Below are 19,147 nucleotides of genomic sequence, written 5' to 3' on the forward strand. Positions count from 1 at the left end.
AATGTACAGGGCTATCAAGTGTTTAGGAAGGATAGGCAGGAGGAAAGAGGGGGTGGCGTAGCTCTGCTGATTAAGGATAGTATCAAGGTGGTAGCAAGGGATGATATCGGAGCCAAAGAGCAGAAAGTGGAATCGTTGTGGGTGGAGATTAGGAACAGCAAAGGGAGGAAGACGCTGGTGGGTGTCGTCTATAGGCCCCCGAATAATGATCTGGAGGTGGGGCGGGCTGTTAACACGCAAATAAGTGCGGCGTGCAGGAATGGGACGGCAGTAGTTATGGGAGATTTCAATCTGCATATTGATTGGTCGACCCATGTTGGACGAGGTGGGCTCGAGGAGGAGTTCTTGGAATGCTGCCGGGATAATTTCCTTGAGCAGTGTGTGTTGGAGCCGACGAGGGAGCGAGCTATCTTGGATCTGGTGCTATGTAATGAGGCGGGTAGAATTAGGGACCTTGCGGTGAAGGATCCTCTTGGAGAGAGTGATCATTGCATGGTGGAGTTTCTGTTGCAGATGGAGGAGGAGAAAGTGGGTTCCCGGACACGCGTCCTTTGTTTGAATAGAGGGGAGTATGGTAGGATGAGAGAAGAATTGGCGAATGTGGACTGGGGGAGCGCGTTGGAAGGTAGGTCTGCTGAGGAGCAGTGGAGGATCTTTAAGGAGATCTTTCTTGGTGCTCAGCAGAAATTTATTCCAATGGTCAAAAAGGACAGTAGGAGGAGAGGTAATAAGCCCTGGATAACAAAGGAGGTGAAGGAAAGTGTTAAATTAAAAGCGGAGGAATTTAGAGTAGCTAAGAGCAGTGGGCGAGAAGAGGATTGGGAAAGGTTTAAATGTCAACAAAGATTGACAAAGAAGTTGATAAAGGAGGGTAGGAGAAGCTATGAAGCTGGGCTAGCGCTTAATATAAAAAAGGATAGCAAGAGTTTTTATAAATATATAAAAAGGAAGAGGCTGGCTAGGGTGAACGTTGGTCCTTTAGAGGATGAGAAAGGGGACCTAGTGGTAGGGGATGGGGATATGGCTAAGGTATTGAATAACTTTTTTGTTTCTGTCTTCACGGAGGAGGACGTGAATAATTTGCCGGGTGTTAGCGATGGAAAGGTGGTAGGACTGGAGGGTCTTAATGACATTACTGTTACTAGAGAGGTGGTGCTCGACAGACTGGAGGGGCTGATTGTGGACAAGTCCCCAGGACCGGATGGAATGCATCCGAGGGTTCTGAAAGAAATGGCGGAGGTTATAGTGGATGCCTTGGTGGTTATTTTCCAGACGTCGCTGGATTCCGGGGAAGTGCCGGAAGATTGGAAAACGGCTAATGTTACGCCGTTGTTTAAGAAGGGTGCCAGGCAAAAGGCAGGGAATTATAGGCCGGTTAGTTTAACGTCTGTGGTAGGTAAAATGTTGGAATCCGTCATTAAGGAGGAAATTGCGAGGCATCTTGAAGGGAATTGCTTGATAGGGCAGACGCAACACGGTTTCATTAAAGGGAAGTCGTGTCTGACAAATTTACTGGAGTTCTATGAGGATGTGTCTAGGGCAGTGGATAGAGGAGAGCCGGTGGATGTGGTCTTTCTGGATTTTCAGAAGGCGTTTGACAAGGTACCTCACAAGAGGTTATTGCAGAAGGTCAGGGGACATGGAGTTGGGGGTAGGGTGTTAGCGTGGATAGAGGATTGGTTGTCAAATAGGAGGCAGAGAGTGGGGGTCAATGGGTGCTATTCGGATTGGCGGTTGGTGACTAGTGGGGTGCCCCAGGGGTCGGTGCTGGGGCCTCAGCTATTTACCATTTATATAGATGATCTGGAGGAGGGAACCGAGTGCAGGGTGTCGAAATTTGCTGATGACACCAAGATTGGGGGAAAGGCAAATTGTGCGGAGGGTGTGGAGAGTCTGCAGAAGGATCTAGATAGGCTGGGCGAATGGGCCAGGAAATGGCAAATGGAATTTAATGTTGGCAAGTGTGAGGTGGTCCACTTTGGTAGGAAGAATGGTAGGAAGGACTATTACTTACGTGGCGAAAAACTGCAGCAGGCGACGGTGCAGAGGGACCTCGGGGTCCTTGTGCATGAGTCGCAAAAACCCAGCTTGCAGGTGCAGCAGGTGGTCAGGAAGGCGAATGGGATGCTGGCCTTCATAGCGAGGGGGATTGAATATAAAAGTAGGGAGGTCTTGCTGCAGCTGTATAGGGCATTGGTGAGGCCGCAGCTGGAGTACTGTGTGCAGTTTTGGGCGCCGTACTTACGCAAGGATATTTTGGCCCTGGAGGGAGTGCAAAGGAGGTTTACTAGGCTGATACCGGAGTTGAGGGGATTGAGCTATGAGGAGAGGCTGAATAAACTAGGCTTGTACTCGTTAGAGTTTAGAAGAATGAGGGGAGATCTCATTGAGACGTATAAGATGATGAATGGGATGGATAGGATAGAGGTGGAGAGACTCTTCCCGCTCAAAAAAGACAGTAGGACTAGGGGGCACAGCCTCAAGATAAAGGGGAGGCGGTTTAGAACGGAGTTGAGGAGGAACTTCTTCACTCAAAGGGTGGTGAATCTCTGGAATTCTCTGCCCGTTGAAGTGGTGGAGGCTGCCTCGCTAAATATTTTTAAGAAGCAGGTTGATGGGTTCTTGATAAGAGAGGGGATTAAGGGTTATGGGGAGAGGGCGGGAAAGTGGAACTGAGCCACGACAGATCAGCCATGATCTTATTGAATGGCGGGGCAGGCTCGAAGGGCTAGATGGCCTACTCCTGCTCCTATTTCTTATGTTCTTATGTTCCTGCTCCTATTTCTTATGTTCTTAAACCTGTGTCCCCTCATAGCGACCATTTCAGCCCTGGGAAATAGCCTCCGAGAATCCACCCTATCTATTCCCCTCGACATTTTATAAACCTCTATCAGGTTGCCTCTCAACCTTTGTCTTTCCAGGGAGAAGAGCCCTAGCTCCCTCAACCTATCCAAGTATGCCTCCATTGTGTGCTTAATGCAGGTCCACACCTGTGGTGAAGTTTCTGATGTTTGTAGTTTTTGTGTGGGAGTAATAAAATTCTGGGGTTAGATTCTCTCTTCATTAGATTAATGGGAACACGTCACCAATGTTTTTTTGATACAACGTTCAGTCAACCTGTACATTAGACTGGTTAATGTATTCTTTTGAATAGAAAAAAAGGCAGACTTTTATCACCACTCTTTTTTAATATGCTTTTTTTGCAAAATTTGATAGTGATTTCCTAGCTGATGAAGACTTCAAGAAAATTTTAACTTTTTTTTCAAATTTACTATTTCAATTTCTACTTTAAAACCTGAGTCTGTGTCTCAATCTTTACTTCACCAATCTGTAAATAGATAAGAAGTGAAGAATACTCTGTTTACTGTCCGAGTATTCTTGCATGTGTTTTGCTTGTTTGACATCATTGCTATCTCCCAGGAGAGAGAATTGTTTCCTTGATTGTTTCCTTGTTTTTGTTGCTGTAATTTTCTTCTGTTTCTTCTTTCTGTTGATTTTCTCCAGTGTGTAAATCTTCAATCTTACAATCATGTAATTACAAGTATATTGTACTCTTGGTATATCCTGCTGTTACATGTAAGTTTTGATTTTGTTTTGGTTTATTGTAGGTTGCAGAATACCTTTATGCACATGACATGGCATTTGAGTTCCCAGAGCCTAAAGACAAAGAGGAGTTTTTTCGGTCCAAGGTGTGGAAGACAGATTATGAGTCGTTCCTTCCAGATATTTATGATTGGCCAGAGTCTGCAACAAAGCTTCCTAATTTGTAATCATGTGCTGCATTTAAAGTGATTATCTGATGATTTTTCATCTGGCAGCAGATCATCTCATAACTTGTCAAGACTCATCATTTTACTAATTTAATTCCCTTTTCAACTTCCATAATCACTTCATTGGAAATTAGCAACTTCCTAAGAAATAAATAAATTTGTGTTTATATGGTGTTTTGCTCTACCTGATGGTTTCCCAAAATACATTCCTTCCGACATGTGCTATAGGAAAGTGCAGTTGCCAATTTGAAAAATGACTTTCATCTGAAAGTTGGCCCCCTCCAACAAAGTACCTGAATGTATTCAGTTTATGTATTTACATCCTGAAATGAACTTGTATTAAGTGGTTTCTGACTTGGATGCAAGAATCCAGATCCTGAGTCAAATTGACAATGTCACAGAACCATGGCCTCCATTTATTTTTTTAAAAAAGCCCACTTCTTACTTTCCTTCTAATAAGGTATCAGGAAAGCATTAGTTACGCCTCTATTTTCTTCTCCCCTAAATTCTGAAATGTTTAGTTCATATCTTAGGTGTGTAAGGGTAGCAAATATACAGAAAATGATCAAATTTTTCAAAGCAAAGTTAGTTATTGGAAGCTATACCTGGAAGTTATTTTTGACATGTTAAATCATATTTTGAATATTATATGATGAACCTGAAGGACCATATACATCAGGAAAGCAAGATGAAAAACAAAATGCTTGGAATACTTGACATGTCAAACAGCACCTTTGGAAAAGCAGTTATGGTTTCTCTGTTCAAGTTTCTGCCAGTAATGCTTGATTAAGAATTTCTAGCATTTGTTTCATTTCCAGATTTTAAGCATCTTTACTATTTTGTCTCTATATCATGAATGTAACAGTTGATTGATACATGCAAGGGATAGCTTTGCTTGTCCTGGTGTTTTTGCATTTTCTTTTAGTGCTAAAACGTTGGTGATGTAATTGCAGTATTAATGATTTTTCCAACATGTATGCAATTTCTATTGGGCTATTTCACTGTGAAATTACTGGCTGACCCCCTTTTACAGGACTCAGGACAGTATCCATTGCCTGAACTGATGTAGAGGGAGGTGGGGCTATTTGGGTGAGATGTGTGCTTTGTCTAGCTCCAGTGAGAATATTCTACGTTTTAGTCTGTTTAATAGCAATTGAGTGGTCCAATAAATGTCTCTACTTGCCATGAAAAGATGTACAATTTTGAGATCCATACCTTTTTGAAGTGGAAAGTGGCTGTAATAAGAATACGATTCACACTATTTTGTGATGTGTGGGAGGAAAAAAAATTCTGGGGTTATACTGCCTGTTTGTTAGAGTAATGGGAACCCATCACCAACATTTTTTTTAAGATACAACATTCAGCCACCCTGTATGTTAGACTGGTTAATGTATTGCTTTGAATATAAAGGAAGGCACAGACTTTTACCACCACACTTCTATGTTGTTCTCATAAGAAATAATGAAATGAGAAATAGATGCCCCCAACGAAGACCAGAAAAGGCCCAAAGCACTTTCTAATTCAAATCCTGCATTTGAGTTGTACTTTTTTTTCACAAATAGGACTTTGATCTTTGGAATAGTTATCTAAAACTTTGTCAGTGATTTAAAGAAAACGCTGTTGTCAGAATCAAGTGAACGAAAGGAAATATTTGTGTGGTAAAGATTTTATTTATTGATCAGTTTTACCATTCAAAACAATATTGCTATTTTTCCACAATTCTTGACTCGTTTTATCAATTTTTCTTCATGCAATCTTTGAGTATTATCCATATTGTCAGATTTACTGATCACCCATGTGTTATGTATTGGTTTTGTCTGTATTTGTTTATCACTGAAATAAAAGTTTTCAATATTTTTGGATTGGTTTGCAATAAAATTCAAAGCTAATGGTTGCAGTTAAGTAGAAGAGTATTGTACTTTACAAGATGCTGTATAAAGTTCTAACGATGCCCCATCTGAACTGAAATCGGTCATACCTTCTCAACCCAATTACTTCAAGGTAGATTAACAATGACAAAACAGTTGGGGCTGGGGGGGGGGATCATAACTGCTAATGAATATGCATTTCTTTTGAAGAATTAACTCCTAAGGAGTTTATCCATTTCATTAGGAAAAATAGAAAAGCAGAAAAATTTTAAATTGTGGGGAACTGGGAAATGGTAATGTTCAGAAGGATGTGAATGTTCTTGTAGATTAACCAAAGTTACCATGCAGGCGCAATAACAATTAGGAGAAAATAATGTTTTAGTCTTTAATATAAAGAGATTGGAGTACAAGTGTGATATGTCTTCCTACAACTGTAGAGTCTTGGGATGACCAGACCCATCTCTGACCAAGGAAGGATGTACTTGTGATAGAGGAGGAGGAGGAGGAGGAGCGGGCAGGGGGCTGTTTTATCTGGCTAGGAAGTTGAGAACTAGAGTCCAGTTTCAGAAGAAATGGTCAGCCATATAGGATGATGAGAAATCCCTTCAGTTGAAGGGTTTTGAATCTTTGGTGTTCTTTACCCCAGACACTTGAATGCTCAGTCAATGAGTAATTACAAGACAGATCAACAGATTTTGAATTGGAATTGATGGATATGATAGTGAGTGAGGAAGCTGAAGTTTCATAGGATATATGACACAAACAGACCAACTGGGTCAACTAGTCCAATCTGATATTTCTGCTCCACTCAACACCTCCAATTTTTTTCTCATTTAAGTCAACTGTAGTCACCATCTGTTCTTTTAAATGTTTATCTAACTTCCCTTGTAAATGCATCCATATTACTCATTTCAGCTATACTGTGGTGGACTTCCCACATTCTTAGGATAGTTTTTTTATTTGTTTTTTGAGTTCCCTATTGGATTCCTTGGTTATGGTTATCATCTTACATTGATGGCCGTGAGTTTTGCTCTTCTCAAAAAGAAAAATTCTTTCTGCATCTGCTATCAAAACCATTCATAATTTTAAAGACTTATTAGGTTGCCCTCAGCTACCATTGCTCCATGAGAAATGAAACCCATCTGTCAATCCTATCCTGCTATTTAAAGCAAAAATTACTGAATGACTGTCCACAGCCCTCTGGGGTAGAGAATTACAAAGATTCACAACCCTCATTAAGTAAAAAATTCTCCTAATCTCAGTCCTAATTGGCTTTGCTCTTGTTTTGAAATTGTCTCCTGGTTCTATAATTCATGACTAGCAGAAATATCTTACTGCATCTACTCTGTCTATCCCTTTTAATATTTTGTAGGTTTCAATTAGATCACCTCTCACTGATATTACAGGCCCAGTTTCCTCAATTTTTCTTAATAGGACCGTCCTGCCATCCCAGGAACAAGTCTGGTGAACCTTCATTACAGTCCCTCTATGATGATATCCTCCTAAGGGAAGGAAGGAAAACTGCACCTATTACTAAATTTAACCAAATTTCTATACAGTTGAAGCAAGACATTGCTCCTGAATTCATAAAATCCCTACAATGCGAAAGGAGGCCATTTGGCCCATCAAGTTTGCACCAACAATCCCACCCAGGCCCTATCCCTGTAATCCCATATTTATCCTGCAAATCCCCCTTACACTGGCTATGCTAAATTGCCCCTTAACATAATCTGCACAAATTTGGACACTATTGCCTAAATGTTCCCTTGCATTTAATTTTATTTGTTGAAATACTAGCCAACCATGATCTTACTTTGTGCAAGCTTGAATAGGTACTCAATTAGAGAAGTTACGGATAACATTAGATTAAAAGAATAATGATACAATGTTGCTGAAAAAGAGCAGCAAGGTTGAGGATGGGGAAGATTCCAGAAATTAGCCAATGATGGCTAAGAAATCGATGGAAGGGGAAACAATAGTATGAACAAACTATCATGAAATATAAAAAAACAAATTTTAAGAGTTTCTGAAAGGGAGAGATTACCAAATGTAATGCTGGAAGGAGTGGTGAGGGGGTATTATTGAAAGTAAACATTGGTCACTTAGAAGCAAAAATTGGAGAAATTATAATGGGGAATATTGAAAAGCCAGAGAAGTTAAACACATATTTTGTATCTAACTTCACAGAAGACTCAAGAAACACTGGGAGTAGTAGGAAATCAAGAGTCTGGTTTGTGAAGACCCTTGAAGCACTGATATTAGTGAAGAAATGTACTGGAAAAATTAATAGAGCTAAAAGCTAACATTTTTTTGGACCTGTCAACTTCAAAAGTAGTGTTACAGAAATGAACTGTACATTACCTAACCTGGGGCAGGTGATGTTCATAAGACAAGGAAAGCAAAACTGTAGTTCCCTCAAATGCTGTGGCATTTAATTCTCTGCCTGGAAGTCAACTTCCAGTCGAACAGAGAGGAAGCTGAACCCACAGTCAGGTAAATCAGCACCAATGATGGAGATAGACTGTTCACTTGCCTAACCTCTCATTACAACTGGAAGTAGGTGTTGAAATTCTGATTCTCAGATTCTTTCTCCTGCCCACCCATCCATTCAGTTAAAATTTCCCCCGTGGCTTCTTGAATGGTTCTTACAGATCGGAAAGTAGCATTCATAATCCTGCTATTCGAAAAAGTAGGTACAAAGAAACCAGGTAAACTATGGGCTGAGTAACCTGATATCAGTAGTAGGAAAATGCAGTGTGTGTCATTAAGAATGTGAGAGGATGGCACAAATATATGATTAGACAGGCTCAACACTGTCGTAAATAGGGGTTTTCCTCTCAAGGCTATGTATTGTTACTTAAGCTAATACAGAAACTCGTAGAATGCAGTGTACTGATTTTTGAGACGTGACTTTATTTAACCAAACAAATTAATGGGAGAATGATATGAGGAGGTCCTGCACTCAAGATAAAGAATGCAGGTAGCCTAATTTTACTCTTAAGAACAATGCCCCTGTGAAAGCAATTATATATTCCCAAAATCATATTGGCCATCTTTCTGTGGACATTATCTGGTAAACATTAATGCAAATGAGCCAATAATCATCCTGTCATTAACTCCAATCAATAACAATACACAGCCTGACATCATAAGATTTCATTTGTCATTAATTATAGACATTACCTCACTTATGTTGCCCAGCAACATGGGACGCTGGACAGTGAAATGGGGGAATGATTCCCACCAAATTGAACTCACTTGACTCTTGTCTGGCCCTGATCATTAATTATGTTTAAAAAAGGTAGCAGGCAAAAGGCAGGGAATTATAGGCCGGTTAGTTTAACATCTGTAGTTGGAAAAATGTTTGAATCCGTCATCAAAGAAGAAATAGCAAGGCACCTAGAAAAGAATGGTTTGATAGAGCAGACGCAGCACGGATTCGTTAAGGGGAAGTCATGTTTGACGAATTTATTGGATTTCTATGAGGATGTGGCTAGTGCGGTAGACAGGGGAACCGGTGGATGTGGTGTTTCTCAATTTTTCAACAGGCATTTGATAAGGTGCCACACAAAAGGTTGCTTCAGAAGGTTAGGGGGCATGGAGTTGGGGGTAAGGTGTTAGCGTGGATAGAGGATTGGTTGTCTAATAGGAGGCAGAGAGTTGGTATCAATGGGTGCTATTCTGATTGGCGGTTGGTGACTAGAGTGCCGCAGGGATCGGTGCTGGGGCCTTAGCTATTTACCATTTATACAGATGATCTGGAGGAGGGGGCTGAGTGTAGGGTAATGAAATTTGCTGATGACACAAAGATGAGTGGAAAAGCAAATTGCGTGGAGGGTGTGGAAAGTCCGCAGAGGGATCTGGATAGGCTGAGCGAGTGGGCGAGGACCTGGCAGATGGAGTACAATATTAGCAAGTGTGAGGTTATCCACTTAGGCAGAAATAATAGTAGGAGGGATTACTATTTAAAGGGCGAAAAGCTGCAACATGCTACGGTGCAGAGGGACCTGGGGCTCCTTGTGCATGAGTTGCAAAAACCCAGTCTGCAGGTGCAGCAGGTGATCAAGAAGGCAAATGGTATGCTGGCCTTTATAGCGAGGGAGATAGAATATAAAAGCAGGGAGGTCTTGCTGCAACTGTACAGGGTACTGGTGAGGCCGCAGCTGGAGTACTGTGTGCAGTTTTGGTTGCTGCACTTGCGCAAGGATATTTTGGCCTTGAAGGGAGTGCAGAGGAGGTTCACTAGGCTGATACCGGAGATGAGGGGGTTAGACTATGAAGAGAGACTAAATAGACTGGGTCTGTACTTGCTGGAGTTTAGAAGGATGAGGGGGGATCTTATAGAGACGTATAAGATAATGAAGGGGATGGATAGGGTAGAGGTAGAGAGATTCTTCCCGCTGAGAAAGGATAGCAGGACTAGAGGGCACAGTCTCAAGATAAGGGGGGGCAGTTTAGAACAGAGTTGAGGAGGAACTTCTTCACTCAAAGGGTGGTGAATCTCTGGAATTCTCTGCCCGTTGAAGTGGTGGAGGCTACCCCGCTAAATATATTTAAGTCACAGGTAGATAGGTTTTTGACAGACAAGGGAATTAAGGGTTATGGGGAGAAAGCAGGAAAGTGGAACTGATCCGCTTCAGATCAGCCATGATCTTATCGAATGGCGGGGCAGGCTCGAAGGGCTAGATGGCCTACTCCTGCTCCTATTTCTTATGTTCTTATGCGTACGCACCATCTGCATTATCAACTTGGAAGTTGTATCACTCTATTCATAAAGTGGTTAGCACTGCTGCCCCACAGCATCAGGGACCTGGGCTTGATACCTGGATTGGGTCACTGTCTATGTGGAATTTGCACATTCTCCTTGTATCTGCGTGGTCTTCCTCTGGGTGCTCCAGTTTCCTCCTACAGATGTGCAGGTTAGGTGAATTGGCCATGCTGAATTGTCCCTTAGTGACAGGGAGACTAGCTAGGGTAAGTGTATGCAGCTATGGAGATAGGGCCTGGCTGGGATTGTGAGGACTCGATGAGCTGAATGGCCGCCTTCTGCACTGTAGGATTCTATGATGTATTGCAGGAACTGACCAAGCTTCAAAGGAAAGCACCTTCCAAATTCACGACCGCTACCATTTGAAGGACAAGGGGAGCAGACACTTGGAAACACCACTACCTGGCTGTTCTCCTCCAAGCCACTTGCCACTGTGATTTGAAAATAAATTGCTGCTCCTTCACTGTCACTTGATCAAAATCCTGGAATTCCTACTGCAGCTCAGTGCTGCCACCTCAAGGGCAATTAGGCATGAACAATAAATGCTGGCCTAGCCAACAACCCATATCACAAGAATGAATTTTTTTAAAATTGGATTTTCAGAAGACATTGGACAAAAGCCAGCAGATGGGTAGTTGCATAAGATTAGGGCTCATGGAATTGATTAAAAGAATTGGATTAGCAGCCTTTAGCTCATAGCACGTGGAAATCTGTTGCTTGGAATCAACTATTCATAATTTATATCAATGAATTAGATGTATGTTAAATACATCTAGGTTTGCTGACTTTATTGTGTGGGAAGGTGTTGGATTGGATCTCAAACAATGATGAGACAGAGTACAGGAATGAGATAGAGAATCTGGTGAACTGGTGCGGCAACAATAATCTCTCCCTCAATGTCAACAAAACAAAGGAGATTGTCATTGACTTCAGGATGCATAAAGGACAACATGTCCCTGAATACATCAATGGAGGTGAAGTAGAAAGGGTCGAGAGATTCAAGTTCTTAGGTGTCCAGATCATCAACAACCTGTCCTGGTCCCTCCATGCTGACACTTTAGTTAAGAAAGCCCACCAACACCTCTACTTTCTCAGAAGACTAAGGAAATTTGGCATGTCAGCTATGACTTTCGCCAACTTTTACATATGCACCATAGAAAGCATTCTTTCTGGTTGTATCACAGCTTGGTCTGGCTCCTGCTGTACCCAAGACTGCAAGGAATTACAAGAGATCATGAATGTACCCCAATCCATTGACTCTGTCTACACTTCCCACTGCCTCAGCAAAGCAGCCAGCATAATTCAGGACCCCATGCATCCTGCACATTCTCTCTTCCACCTTCTTCCGTCGGGGAAGATTCAAAAGTCTGAGGTCATGTACCAACCGACTCAAGAATAGCTTCTTCCCTGCTGCTGTCAGACTTTTGAATGGACTTACCTTGCAATAAGTTGATCTTTCTCTGCACCCTAGCTGTGACTGTAACATTATATTCTGTACGCTCTCGTTTGCTTCTCTATTAACGGCATGCTTTGTCTGTATAGCACGCAAGAAACAATACTTTTCACTATATGTTAATACGTGTGACAATAATAAATCAAATCAAACCAAAGTAAGCTGTGAGGAATCTGCAGGGAAATATAGTTCTGTGATTGGACAAAAAGGTGATAGTGCAAAATCATCCTTTTTGGTAGGAAGAATGAGGATTGATTGATTAGATATGGGGGCCTATGAGATATGGGTCCATGCTCTCTGGCATTTAGAAGAATCACCTCTCAGTGATTGCAATGAAATTTTTCCAGGGCTTGACAGAATGGATACTTTCTTCTTGCTTGATCTCTACAAGTGTATGACTGTTATATATTTGAAAAGGTTGCAGGTTTCTTTAAGAGCTGAGCACAGGATTTGATGGTGATGTCATTAAGGTGTTGCAGAGGCTTCAGTTTTACTTTTAGTTTTGTACTCTGGTGCAGACAACAGCTTTTAATAAAACCTGTTGTGTGTTAGTTTAGATCTATGCGCACAAACCAAATCTTTTGCTTTTCTGTTAAAAGCCATAATCACCAACATAGTTAGGACCTTACAGAAAGAAAATTGGCAGTGCATTAGGATTTTGTTTCACTTAGAACATGGAGAAGGCCAACAAAGAAAATTGTGGTCCTCACACTTTGAATATTAGAAGATTGGGTAAAAGCAACAACAGATTTATTAGGATGGAGGTTAATATTGAGGCTGCTCTATCTTTAATTCTTGAAACTACATATGACAAAAACTGAAGCATCTTCCTTTCAAACCAGCTGATGTGATTTTAAGTACATACACAAAAGGTATTGTGCTGTTAAAAGGTTACGTCATGTTCAGCACAGAATTAAGTGGAGTTGCCACTCCATGTGATCTGCATTAATTTTTTGGCTCCATTGGGAGATCATGGTTGAAGAAGATAAAGCTTAATAAGAGTGCTGTCAACAGACTGGTTGATGTCAAAACAGTCCTATAGTACCGTCTGGGTAAATACACTTGGCTCAATGAAGAAAGTTCAAGTGAAACTCAAGATAAAGCTTAATAGTCAACCTAAAACTGGTTTTTTAACTGGTCGGCGCAACAGCGTGGGCCGAAGGGCCTGTTCTGCGCTGTAATGTTCTATGTTCTATGTTCTATGTTCTAAAAGGTTCAAAACAAGAGCAATGCCATATGCAATTCATCCTAAGGTTAAAGAAGAATTGGTACATCTTGTTAACCTTGATGGTTATAATGAGTGACTGGGCTATACCCATCATACCTGGAATGGAACCAGATGGTTCAGTTCATATTTGTGATGATTTTAAAATAACCATAAATCCAGTGTTGTGTGCTGAATGATATCCATTTACTTCAATTGAAAATTTGCTTGCTGGGTTATCAGGTGGACAGAAATTAAGCAAAACTGATCTTTCACAAACATGCTTACAGATAAATGTAGCTGCTGAATCACAACCATAATTAAGGACCCCACGCACCCTGGAAATTCTCTTTCCCACCTTCTTGCGCTGGGAAAAAGATACAAAGTCTGAAGTCATGTACCAGCTGACTCAAAAAAGTTTCTTCCCTGCTGCCATCAGACCTTTGAATGGACCTACCTTGCTTAAAGTTGATCTTTCTCTACACCCTAGTTATAACTGTAACACTACATTCTGTACTTTCTCATTTGACAATAATAAATCAAGTCAAATCAGTTGCTTACCATCATTATTCATAAGGTCTTTTTTGTTATAAAAGAATTGCGTTTTAGAATAGAATCCATACTAGCTCTGTTTCAAAGATCAATGGATCACATTTTAAGTGATCTCTCTGGTGTACAATGTTACTTGGATCACAGTCTAATTACAGAATCCAGTGAACAAGATCACATGAATAATTTAGGTGTGACATTGGAACATCTTCAAGCACATGGTCTGCATATCAAAAAAGAAAAGTGTGACTTTTTCCAGACATCATGGGTCATGTCGTTACAAGTAAAGGCCCACATAAAGCACCTAAAAAGATGGATGCTATTTTAGAAGCATCACATCTGACAAATGTGACTCATTTGAGGTCCTTTCTAGGATTAGTAAATTATCATGGCAGATTTGTTCCCAGCTTCATTACATTATTGAAGTCATTGCATAATTTACTATATGTGCAACACCCATGAGACTGGACAACAGAATGTGAATAAGCACACAAGGACGTCAAATATGGTTTGTGGAAGTCTGAAGTATTGGTTAATTTTAATCCAAAGTTACCATTACCACTTGCATGCAATGTTTCACCTAATGGAGTAAGGGACAGTTGCTTCACATATTGTGCCTTTGGGAAAAGAATGACCAATAGCTTTTGCTTCACGTAGTCTGACTAGTACTAAATTTAACTATATTCAATTAGAGAAAGAAGCATTTAGTATAATTTTTGGCATATAAAAGTTTCATCATTATTTATACGATTGTCATTTCACATTATTGACTGATCATCAACCCTTTACTATTTTTGGATTGTATGAATGCATACCATTATTAGCTGCTATCAATTGCAAAGATGGTCACTGATCTCTGCACATTCTTACAATACAAAATACCATCAGACTGTCATGCTAATGCATTACCACATTTACCTTTTCCTATTGAGCAGATAGTAGCAACTAGTTTTGCTAATATTCTTTACTTTTTGCCAATGACAGCTTATCAAGTTCAGAGACATAGCAGAAATCATCTTGTGATGGGGAAGGTGATGGATATGATATTGAAAGGAACAATAGTTGGGACACATTGTCCACATCCGAATTTGAAACCAGATGTGTCAAGGAAGCTTGAGTTAACGGTTCAAGGTGGGTGTCAATTATGGGGAATCTGAGTGATCATTCCTCCTATTCTGCATTGAAGAGTTCTTGAACAACCACATGAAGGACATCTTGCTATAGTCCATATGAAGGAATTAGCACATAGTTATTTTTGGTGGTGAGGTCTGGATGCTCACATTGAAGAGAAAGTATAAGGGTATCAATCCTGTGCAGAATAAGAAATACATCACTGTTGTCTTCTTTACTACTTTGTGAAAGGCAATGATTACATCTAGATTTTGTTGATCCATTTGAGAGTTACATGTTCTTAGTTATAATTGATGCACACTCAAAGTGGCCTGAAATTATTATTGTAAGATCCACCACATCTGAACAAGCCATTGAAAACTTGACAAACTTTTTGTGAGAGATAAATTATTTGGCATAATCAGTCCAGGCTAGATTTTATACTCTACTTTAGCCTCTCCCATCCCTCCTTACCTAATTAGCAACATAAACCCAAAATTCCCCCTCCCTCGAATGTTCGAGCTTACCCTTAAATGTATCTAGGCTGCTCTTCACATCAATGAAGCACTTGACTGTGTGGCACCAAGGAGCCAATGGGAAACTGGAGGAAAGCTGTCCACTGGTTTGAATCTTATCTGGCACAAAGGAAGATGATATGGTTGCCAATCATCTCAGTTCCAGAATATTGCTGCAGTAGCTCGACAAAGTAATGCTACTTCATCCTTGATCTCCCTTCCACTATATTGTCAGAAGTGAGGATGTTTGATGATTGCACAATGTTTAGTATCATTTGATATTCCCCGGTACTGAAGCAGTCTGTTCCAATATACTGCAAGAGCTGAACAATATTCAAGCCTGGGTTAATATGTGGCAAGTAATGTTCATGCCATTCAAGTGACAAATGCTGGGCAATGACCATCTCCAACAAGAGAGAATTTAACTGTTTCCCCTTGACATTGAATGGCATTACCATTGCTGAATCTCCCACTATTAACAATATGCGTGCTGCCATTTACAGACATAAAAATACCATGGCTACAGAAACAGGTGAGAAGCTGGGAATTCTGCGGCACGTAACTCACCTCCCAGCTCCCCTGTTCACCAAGTCATTGCACAAGTCAGTTGGCAGTGGCAACAGTGTATACCAGCTATAAGATGCAATGCAGCAACTCACCAACTCTTTCTACTGCATTTTCCGACCGCCATGACCTCTATCACTTAGAAGTGTAAGGGCAGTTAACGTGGGGGAACACCACCAATTGGTAAGTTCCCCTCCAAGCCACACACCACCCTGATCTGGAACTATATCGCGGTTCCTTCACTCCTTCACTGTTATGGGATCAAAGCCCTGGGCCTCCCTTCTTAAAAGCATATATATGTACCAGGTGGACAGCAGCAGTTCAAGAAGGCAGCTAAGCACCACTTTCACAAGAGCAATTAGGATGGGCAACAAATTTTGTTTTTGCACTGACAACCACTTCCAGACAAATTGTTGAAGTCATTTCAATTGTGCCATAAAGAAGCTTCTGAAGTTTCTATCTGACTTCTCAGTTATCTTATATTGATGGTATCTAGTTTTGCTCTTCCCCACACATGGAAGAATCAGACTCTGATTATCAAACCCTTTCAGAATTTTAAAGCACTTTCTCCAGTCACCCCTCAGCCTTCGCTTTTCACGAGAAAGGTTTCTGAACCTGTTCATTCTTTCCTAACGTGAATAACCTCACATTTCTACTGTCATTCTTGCAAATCTCAATTGCCTTTCAATGCTCTGTTTCTTTCTTAACAATATGGTAAACAGATACAGGGTCATGTAATCCATATGTTTAGTACTAGGTTGATTTGAAGATTGGCTGACTGGCAGAAAGCAGAGAGCTGGGATAAATGAATCCTTCTCTGGCAGGCAAACTGTAACTAGCAGGATGCTGCAGGGGTCAGTCCCTGGACCGCAACCATTTACAATTTATACAAATGATCTGCAAGCAGGGATAAAGTGTAACATAGCAAAATTTGTGGATAATACAAAAATAGGTGGGAAAACAGGTAGTAAAGAGGATATAAAGATTCTACAGATAGGCTAGGAGAATAGACCAAAATTTGACATGGAATTTAATGTGGATAAGTGTGAGGTTATCCATTTTGGCAGAAAAAATAGAAAAGCAAATTATTGCATAAATGGAAAGCAGATTCAAAATGCACCTAGGCAGAGGGATCTGGGTGTCAATGTTCATGAATCACAGAAAGTCAATATGCAGGTGCAGCATGTAAGAAAAATGGCAAATGAGATGTTGCCATTTATTGCAAAGGAATTGAAATATAAAAGTAGTGAGGCGTTGTTGCAATTGTATAGAATGTTGGTGAGACCACATTTGGAGTATTGTGTCCAGTTTTGGTCTCCTTATTTGAGGAAAGAGTTCAGAAGAGGTTCACCAGATTGATTCCAGGGATGAAAAGGTTGACGAATGAGGAAAGGTCAAACTCCAGCTTAAGCTTGGTGGAGTTTAGAAGGATGAAAGGAGATCTGATCAAGCTATATAACATTTTTAAAAGGGATTGATAAAGTAAATGTAGACCAAATGTTCTTTCTTATGGGGCGATCTTAAACATGAGGTCACAGATACAGGTTGAGAGGCTGTAGATTTAAAACTGAAATGAGGAGTAACTACTTCTTGCAGATGGTGGTGAATTTGTGGAACTCACTAATCTGTAGTGTCGAGTCTAAATTGTTGAATGGTTTCAAAAGCGAGATAGATGCATTTCTAATAAAACAAAAAAGGAATAAGGGGATATAGGGATCAGGTGGATTTGAGACCAGGGAGTGATCAGCCATGATCTGATTGAATGGAGGAGCAGGATCGAAGGGCTGAATTTGCCTACTTCTGGTCCCAATTTCTAGTTCTTATGTTCAAACTGAGGTTAAATGAAAGTTTAATATAACTTCACTATTTTTCAATTCCATCCCTCTGAAAATAATCCTGCTTGGTTTGCTGATATTCTTCTGGTACTATTGATCTACATTGCTACTAGTTGTAATTTGTGGCACAGAGGTTAGCACTGCTGCCTTACAGCAGCAGGTGTTTCTTCAGAAGGAACTCTTCAAATTGCAGCTAATGAAAATACAACAAAATTTACTCCAATTTATAAATCATAGAGAGGGTCAATAAAGGAACATCATTACTCCCAACTTGGGGCCTTGCCCTAAGCAACTCCAAGCTACCCACAATTCTACATAGTTCCTTATTTATAGACAGTCAGCTGGTCAGCTGATTATTACATCGTTCTGTAATTGTTTCCATGGTCTACTGGGTCAGCTGACCCTTACATCTTGTTCCCATTGATCACATTGTATTTGATTCCAGGCTTGGGTCACTGTCTGTGTGGAGTTTGCACATTCTCCCCATGTCTGCGTGGGTTTCCTCCAGGTGCTCCGGATTCCTTCCACAGTCCAAAGATGTGCGAGTTAGGTGGATTGGCCATGCTAAAAATTGCCCTTTAGTGTCGGGGGACTAGCTAGGGTAAATGCATGGGGTTACGGAGATAGGGCCTCAGTGGGATTGTTCTTGGTACAGACTTGATGGGACAGATGGTCTCCTGCACTGTAAGATTCTATAGTTCTATAATTCGATATACATCCAAAGCCCTTTGACCCTCTACCTATTTTGAATCTTATTGCCCAAGTAATATGACCTCCTTGTTTTAACAAAATGTAATATCTACTTGTGTGTGTTAAACTTTATTTGCATAATATGCCCATTCTCAAGTTATCACCTTGTAATTTGTTGCAGTCCTACTCTGTATTGACTATCCCTACTCCACAATTTGGTGTTATCTACAAATTGAATGGCTGTGTTTTGGATTCCAAAATCACTCTAAATCATTCATAAAAATTGTGAACAGTCATTCTAATACTGATCCTCATGGGACTAGAGACATAGAGGTTTACAGCATGGAAACAGGCCCTTTGGCTCAACTTGTCCATGCCACCCTTTTTTTAAACCCCTAGGCTAGTTCCAATTGCCTGCATTTAGCCCGTATCCCTCTATACCCATCTTGCCCATGTAACTGGCTAAATGCTTTTTAAAAGACAAAATTGTACCCGTCTCTACTACTGTCTCTGGCAGCTTGTTCCAGACACTCACCACCCTCTTTGTGAAAAAACTGCGCTCTGGACACTTTTGTACCTCTCCCCTCCCATCCTAAACCTATGCTCTCTAGTTTTAGACTCCTATCTTTGAGAAAAGATATTGACTATCTAGCTGATCTATGCCCCTCATTATTTTTATAGATCTCTATAAGATCACCCCTTAGCCTTCTACATTCCAGAGAAAAAAGTCCCAGTCTATCAAGCCTTTCCTTATAACTCAAACCATTAGGTCCCAGTAGCATCCTAGTAAATCTTTTCTGCACTCTTTCTAGTTTAATAAT

At 40.7% G+C, this 19,147-nt stretch overlaps 1 protein-coding gene across 3 annotated transcripts in view; it reads left to right on the plus strand.

Annotated features, from left to right (window-relative positions):
• Window positions 1-5,626, plus strand: part of me2 (malic enzyme 2, NAD(+)-dependent, mitochondrial) — a 111,793-nt gene extending 106,167 nt beyond the window's left edge. For all 3 annotated transcript variants that reach the window (XM_080207815.1, XM_080207876.1, XM_080207736.1), the window contains one exon: window positions 3,609-5,626. In XM_080207815.1, the coding sequence (XP_080063941.1) occupies window positions 3,609-3,770 (162 nt within the window). In that variant the 3' untranslated portion in view covers window positions 3,771-5,626. The remainder of the gene's footprint in view (window positions 1-3,608) is intronic.
• Window positions 5,627-19,147: the final 13,521 nt, after the last annotated feature.

Source organism: Carcharhinus amblyrhynchos, chromosome 1 (genome assembly GCF_965287045.1).
Source record: "Carcharhinus amblyrhynchos chromosome 1, sCarAmb.v2.hapA, whole genome shotgun sequence".
Taxonomy (NCBI): Eukaryota; Metazoa; Chordata; class Chondrichthyes; order Carcharhiniformes; family Carcharhinidae; genus Carcharhinus; species Carcharhinus amblyrhynchos.